General features: G+C 34.3%; 1 protein-coding gene across 1 annotated transcript; it reads left to right on the plus strand.

The window, feature by feature from the left end:
• Positions 1–232: 232 nt before the first annotated feature.
• LOC149546822 (nudix hydrolase 2-like) lies at positions 233–2,272 on the plus strand. Its single transcript, XM_089794673.1, has 8 exons — positions 233–613; positions 695–760; positions 882–1,019; positions 1,311–1,388; positions 1,498–1,548; positions 1,656–1,690; positions 1,807–1,915; positions 2,000–2,272. The coding sequence occupies exons 1-8, from the start codon at positions 395–397 to the stop codon at positions 2,180–2,182; spliced, it is 879 nt and encodes a 292-aa protein (XP_089650799.1). The 5' UTR covers positions 233–394; the 3' UTR covers positions 2,183–2,272.
• Positions 2,273–8,055: the final 5,783 nt, after the last annotated feature.

Raw genomic sequence — 8,055 nt, forward strand, 5'->3', positions numbered from 1 at the left:
ATCTTACAGATAACCTGCTACGACTTTATATTTCTGCCAATTAATGGTTTGCGTGTCCTTTAAGTTTGTCGATCAACTTAATGGAAATAGTAGTAGAAGTTACCTTTAAACACCGTCGAAGCATCCGTCTCAAATCCCAGAAGCTTCTATCAATCCCATTTTATTACATCGAGCACTACTATATATTTGCACATCCTCTTAATACATATTACCATTCCATTGTTGTATTAATCTAATTTGCTTTTGCAAACTCTCGAGAAAAAGCGAGTTTCAATCCCACTCACATCCAATCGTTTATTGAATAGGTTAGCATTAGTTCCTGCACTAATATGGTTGTTTCGGTCTTACTTTGTTATGCATTTAACAGTTTTCTTGTCTTAGTGATCAGTTTATAATGGCATTCACCCATAGCGAGATGTTGGGTACCAATGATGAAGCCATCAACGCAGCGAAGACTGTTTTGAATGAGTCCTCTGCACTCGAAAAATACGAATTGCTCAATGCCCAGGAAGACAGATACGATGGTTTAGTTGTTGACATTGAGAACATGCACAACGATACTTCTCGTTTTGCCAATTTACTCAAAGCCTCAGTTTCTCAATGGGCAGGAAAGGTGAGAGCTTTATTACTCTGAATATTAATGCTTCACTTGAATACAAATGACAATAAATGTCATCAATTCATAGATGTCCAGGGAAAGAAGGTGGTGTGGATTAAGGTAGCAAGGGAACAGACAATTCTAATTCCTGTTGCGATTGAGGTAATTTTTTGTAAAATTCACTGCTACATCTTACCTTTGTTTGGGTGGAAACAATGTCTTGAGTGAATTCAGAAACATGGGTTTCCGTTTCAGTAATTGCATGTCATGTGATAAATTGCAGCAAGGATTTTGGTACCACCATGCGGAGGCTTCATATGTGATGTTAGTGTATTGGATCCCTCAAATTCCTTGTACCATCCCTGATAATGCTTCGCATCAAGTGGGAATCGCAGCTTTCGTATTCAACGACAAGGAGGAGGTAAAAATGAGGAATGACAAAATCTAGCACATGTATTGCTATATATTGTATCGGTCGGACGTTAAATTTTCAGCATCTGTCCAAGCGAACGTACATGGGAAAATATATGACTTAATGACCTCTTTCTTTTGCATTTAAGCGGAGTTTTATTCCTTGGAGCACTACGAATACATATGGTTAGCAATAGCACTAGTTGACAGATAATAATATTATGGAGAAATGCGTTTAAATAAAATAAATATTAACAAGTTTATTAGACTAATTACTCGGATACATAAATTATCATTATAGTTGCTAGTAGTACAGGAAAAGTGTGGACCTTACAAGGATTCCGGGTTGTGGAAGATGCCAACGGGAAGGATTAATCAGGTATCAGCTTTTTAGTTTTCTTATTGAACACCTGTATAATCAAGGTATTTTAGTTTTCATATGAGATGACTAGAGAGCCACTAATGTATTTATTGGAGATTTCCAACAGGGAGAGGGCATTAAGGAAGGGGCCATAAGAGAAGTTCAGGAAGAAACGGGGGTAAACATTCCCTGCTTCACTTTTTCCTTCCAATTTAGGATTTCTACCTATTCACATTATACATTACTAAATTTTCCTAACTTACATAAATATTTGATTTTCTACAGATTTATGCTGAATTTGTACGTGTGGTTGGGTTCAGGTAAACTTATATTCTGACTAATTATATTCGTCATCTTTTATACGTTGGCTACGTGGATTAACAGGTTTTTTAAATATTGCTTTCTAGTCTTCTAATGCTTTGGACTACACTTGCAGAGATGGTCATAATGCTCCTTTCGGAAAATCCGATATGCTCTTTGTGTGTATATTGAAGTCCGTTTCTTGTAACATTGTTGTACAAGATATCGAAATTTCAGCAGCTAAGGTACGTGTTAAAACCTTTGGTATGATCCATTAATCCTGAAAGTTTGCACTATCGTTAAGTGATATTCGAATTTTATTTGTTCAGTGGATGGCATTTGAAGAATTCGCAGCTCAACCCAAAAATCAGCAGAGCAAACTTCTAAAAGACATGATTGACTCGTGTATTGCGACAATGGGGAGACGATGCGAAGGATTTTCATGCATTGAGATGCCATCTAATTCGCGGAAACCCTCTGCTTTTTACTGCGGTGCTCTCCACACTGTATAATTTAAAGTAATTTTTTACGAGGGTCCTTTACATTACTTATATTCTATATTATCCTTGTTTCTTCTTTCCTGCAATAAAGTTTACTTCATACGATTGTTAAAAAGCCCAAAAGATTAGGGTAATTCTAGCCAGCACATACGTAGTCAGGAGTTGCGTAGTTATTGTTGAAAGTAAGTTGCAGACCCAAAAATTAATTAACAACAGAAATAGAACAGAACAATAACAAGATCAGAGAAAAAAGAACAGAAACAGAGACACCAAAATTATAGTGGTTCATCCAGATATTCTGGATTACATCCACATTACAAGCAGGGCCAATATCTCTATTAGAAATAAATCTTGATACAATGATACAGCAGCTCTCAGCTCATAGCATATATAAATGCATTCAAGCATCTCCAAGAATCAAGGAGGAGCAGTTACAATCAATGGTGATTGGGCTTCACAAAGAATCTCTGCAGAATCGTTACACTGCAGAACCGTTACAATCTCCCACTTGAAGTCCCATCAGCGCTACAAGATGAGCTGCTTAGAGATATCTCTTGTAGACCACCTTAAATTAATATTGTGCGGTGTGGGAACCTCTGGATTTGCAGCCTCTATATTTGAAAATTTTTGTTTTTCAGCCTCTGTGTTTGCAGTAATTGGTAACGGTAGGGTAGTAGATGTCATAGTTGGCACAGGAGGCTGGTGAGGCAGCATATTTGGCAAGGGATTTAAAATGACTTCGACACTAGATTGGGGATGCAGAGGTGACTCTACCAGCAGGTGAGGAGAAGTAGTGTGTAGTGCATGTGGTGGGGGCAACTGTATATAAACCGCATGGTCTACATCCTTCGCAGTAACATGGGTAACGACTAATGGCATGGTGTGGGGAACTGGTAGGGGTTGCGGTGGGAATAGAGAAGCCTCTTTTTCAAATGTGGGTTGACCTGTGTGTGTGGAGGTGAGGGGAGGAGTTTGTTGAAATAGGGAACATGGCAATGGAGTAGTAAGAGATGAACTTACATTTCCTGAAGGCATACCAATAGTGGAGGGATGGAATGTAACATGAGGAGAATGTGGAACAGTATTGCCATTATCTGATAAATCAAAGTTAATAAAATCATCAGAATTAGACCTCTGATTACTCAAACCTGAGAATACTTTCTCATTAAATACAACATCCCTGCTCCGTATTACTTTTTGAGTGATTGAATCCCATAACCGGTAACCAAATTGATCTTCACCATACCCCAAAAATATATAATGTTTAGATTTAAAATCCAATTTCCTTCGCTATTCTTTAGGAACATGAACATACGCATCACACCAAAAACTTGTAAATGAGAATAGGAAATCCTCTTACCAGTCCATTGTTCTTCTGGAATGTCAAAATCTAAACATGATGAAGGAGCTCTGTTTATTAAATAGACCACTGTATTACAGGCCTCTGCCCATAATTCTTTCCCTAAACCAGCATTTAATAACATGCATCTAGCTCTTTCTAAAATAGTCCGATTCAACCTCTCAGCTACACCATTTTCTTGAGGTGTATACGGGACTGTTTTAATCCTCTGAATACCATTATCTGCACAAAAATTGGCAAACTCTGTAGAACAAAACTCACCACCATTGTCTATTAATAAGCATTTTATTTTTCTTCCAATCTAATTTTCCACCATAGCCTTAAAAACTTTAAATTTTGAAAAAACTTCAGATTTTTTATTCAGCATATAAATCCAAACTTTTTGAGTGAAATCATCAAGAAATGTGACAAAATATTTAGCACCACCAAGAGATGTTACCTCTGTAGGACCAAAAACATTAGAATGCACAAGTTCGAATTGAGAAGATTTCTTCTCATGACCTGTCCTTATAAAGCTGGTGCGATTTTGTTTGCCATAAAGGCAATGCTCACATAACTGTAAATCAACTGATTTTAGACCCGGAAGTTGGTCTCTACGAAGCATAACTTCAAGACCTATTTTGCTCATATGACCAAGCCTCTTATGCCAAAGTTCAGCATTACTATCCGCAACCGCCATGGATGCTCCCACTTCACCATGACACTCTAATGTGTACAAACTTCTAGTTTTCTACCCTTTTGCTAAAAGTAATTGACCTTTTGACACTTTCTATAAAGCTAAATCAAAACTAGCATTGCAGCCTTGTATATATAACTGACTAACAAAAATCAAATTACGCTTAAGTGTAGGTACATGCCTAACATCTTTTAAAATCCATTTGCTCCCATTTTTCAATGACAATAAAATGTCCCCTTTTCCCACTATGTCACATTCTTTATTATCCCCAAGAAAAACTTTACCAAACATACCTTCTTGGTAATTCATGAAAACACTCTGACATGGAGTTGCATGAAATGAGGCACCAGAATCAAGGACCCACGAATTTGAATTTGTGTCACCAACTGCAAGTACCAAAGCTTCATCAGTTGTAGCATTAACTCCATCATTTATGACTTTATTTTGAGCCTTCTTGTAATGCCAACATTGCTTCTTTGAGTGCCCTGGTTTTCCACAAAACCAGCAAGATCCATTTCTTCCTCTCGATTTGGAGTGATGGCTCGATCTTCCTCTTGCGTTACTATTATTATTATTATTATTTCTTCCTCTCTCTCGACTTCTACCTCTATTGCTCATGCTCACAACTGAAAGAGCATCATCGGAAGAGTGTTCTTGATGCTTCCTCCGCATGTCTTCACTAAGAAGTGTGGCTGCAACTTCATCGAATTTCAATTTGGTCTTGGCTGCAACTGAAGTACTCACAGCCATTACTACACCTTCCTAGCTATTCAGAAGTGAACATAGTAAAAGAATAGCTTTGATTTCATCATCTAATGGTATACCAACTGAAATGAGTTGACTGGCCAATTTATTAAACTCATTCAGATGATTCAACATTACTCCCCCTTCTTTCATTTTCAGATTATATAGATTCTTCATTATAAAAACTTTATTCGAAGCAGAAGGTATCTCATACAATGAAGATAATTTCTCAACTAACTCTTTAGTTTTCTTCTCAGCTGAAATGTTAAACAACACGTTACTTGAGTGTGCCAAGAAAATTGTTGCCCTTGCTTTCAAATCCAGTTTCTCCCAGTCTTTGTCTGACAATGATCCTTTTCCCTTTGTCTTACCAAGCAACGCAGGTTGTAAATCTTGCTTGATGAGCAAAGACTCTATCTGCACTTTCCATAGCCCAAAGTTATGCCCAGAAAACTTTTCAATCTTCCATTTTTTTGCTTCATTCATGGTGCCTGCAAAAAAAAAATTCACCGATTTCCAAAAAAAATTGAACGAGCTTAACCAAGCTCTGATACCATTTGTTGAAAGTAAGTTGCAAACCCAAAAACTAGTTAACAACAGAAACAAAGTAGAACAATAACAAGACCAGAGAAAAAAGAATAGAAACAGAGACACAAAAATTATAGTGGTTCATCCAGATATTCTGGATTACATCCACATTACAAGCAGGGCCAATATCTCTATTAGAAATAAATCTTGATGCAATGATACAACAGCTCTCAACTCATAGCATATATAAATGCATTCAAGCATCTCCGAGAATCAAGGAGGAGCAATTACAATCAACGGTGATTGGGCTTCACAAAGAATCTCTGTAGAACCGTTACACTGCAGAACCGTTACAGTTATTCGGGTTATGAATAATTATAATAAAATCTAAAGTTTGTTCAGTTGCTTCTCAAGGGAACGAGTATGAATGTTACGACTGAGATCGAAGCTCATGTGAGTTTATAAAATGGACTAATTCTCATTTTCATTTTTATAACTTATACTATACTTCAATTATTGTCAAAATGAAATAGTTTACTATTAAAATAAAATTTCAATTTGTGAGGCAAGAGCCTATAATGCATCGGTAAATTGTGAGCCTCTCATCGGAAAGGTTCTTGGCTTCTATTGATTACCTATAATAATAAAAAATTCAATTTGTGAGACTAAGAAAAAATGTATTAAAAAAAATAAAATAGTATGATTTTCTTATTATATAATTCAAACTTTTAAAATATGTTCTTTTAATAATGATTAATTTAATATGGTTGTTTTATCTATTGTATATTTTTTAAGATTTCAATATAATTTTTGTTGAAATTTAAAATATATCTTTGATTTTTGTTATAAAAATACTTTTTAACTTTTTGAGAAAAGTTATAAATGAACAATCATTATTTATAAATTATATGAAATTATATTTAAAAGTAGTAACATAATCAAATTTTGTTATCCCCTTCAAAAAAATATTAATAGGAATGTGTCAAATGAAAATTTGTGTCTACCCTATCTTTAAAAAAAATTTAAAGATGTTATTCAAAGATAATTATCCTAGAGAAATTTGAGGAGGCATTTAAAAAAAAAAAGCTGAATAATGGCATTTCAAAGAAATATGTTATTAGAACAATAAAAAAATTGCATCTAAAGAAATCCTTGTTCTAGATGGAATTCCCAGCAAAATTGTTGAGAGTAATCATAATTGTATTAAAAAAAAATTATAATTGATTTCTGATGACACTTTTGAAAGAGATTCTTTTGCGCCTACTATTAATAGAGAGCTAATAAATTAATTGGTCACACATGGACAAAACCACGATAACAAAGCATTCGGGATTTGTAATGGTTTGAACTCATATGAAATCATTGCTAAGGAGCTATAATTGAGTTTGCTAGATATATTTGTAATATATATATGTTAAATAGATGCAACTTATGATTCACAAGAAAATGAATTCTTTTTTAAATTATAGTAATGGGATTTTATTTATACAATTTTGGGATTTTTTTGTCTAAGATTATATTTTTGTGGGAGTGGCTTAAAGTTTCTAGTTATGATTTTCAATGTAAAATTTGTTGGGGCATGTTATTTAAGTTACAAAATTACATTAGTAGATGATGTTTGTGAACGTATTATATATACCTATCTCCATATTAACATTGAGGAAGAAAAATGATTGATGCAACAGGTTTTGAGAAAAAAGTGATGAATAAAAAATGAGATGTCTATGATTGCTAAGCTATTTTTATCTTTAAAATTCAAATTTATTTAGATATATGATAATGTCATTATTTACGACACCATGCATCTAAATGAAATATTAAAAAACATTGGCATTTAGTATTCAAAACCAATAAGTACTACTATAAATACTCCTTGTAATTTGAGAAAATATGATGAGTCTCTTCCAATTAATCATGCTCTTTAATGCTCAATAATTGGAGGAGTATTGTATTGACTTCATCTAGAAAAATATAATGTATGAAATATATTTTCTATAAGACATCATGACAATCCTAATTAAACACTCAAGAAAATGTGTTAGTAGAATATTAGGGTACTTGAAAGGAACTCTAGGTTGTAGTTTTTAGTATATGAAATATGATGATTTTTCATCAAAGGTTTATATTAATATTTTTTTATTAATTGAGATAGGTATTGAAAGGACCAAAAATCTATTGTAGATGGATTTTGAGGGTGTCAAGGAACCACATAAGAAAGAAATGCTAAATTTTCAATAATAGTTAACAATATTTTATTTAGTTCCCCATAACAAAGGTAGTTTAATTTGTTCCAATGTATGGGTGTGATGGGCAAGAGAGGGAGAGCTGGTGATGGTTTGTAGCTTAGGTTTTTTGTAGCTATACGAGTGTTGCAAGGGTGTTAGAAAATGTTGAATAGGAGGATCATGAAGATGATGAGGATGAAAATTTACAATAGTCTATATCGGAGCTTTTATTTGTAGTGTGTGGGATCTCTATTTCCCATGTCCTATTTTACTTTGCTTGGACATTGATTTCGCTTTTGAGTGAGGTACTTGAGCTCCTTGTTGGAATTTTGCAGCATCTATCCCATTTGGC

This window comes from Cupressus sempervirens, chromosome 7, assembly GCF_028749045.1.
Source record: "Cupressus sempervirens isolate cs-2001-9-10 chromosome 7, ASM2874904v1, whole genome shotgun sequence".
Taxonomy (NCBI): Eukaryota; Viridiplantae; Streptophyta; class Pinopsida; order Cupressales; family Cupressaceae; genus Cupressus; species Cupressus sempervirens.

Bases quoted from the DNA above. Each gene is read 5' to 3' on its own strand.
- LOC149546822 (XM_089794673.1), top strand. From the start codon at position 395: ATGGCATTCACCCATAGCGAGATGTTGGGTACCAATGATGAAGCCATC. The intron at 614-694 runs GTGAGAGCTTTA...ATAGATGTCCAG, and splicing joins TTTCTCAATGGGCAGGAAAG to GGAAAGAAGGTGGTGTGGAT. The intron at 761-881 runs GTAATTTTTTGT...GATAAATTGCAG, and splicing joins TAATTCCTGTTGCGATTGAG to CAAGGATTTTGGTACCACCA.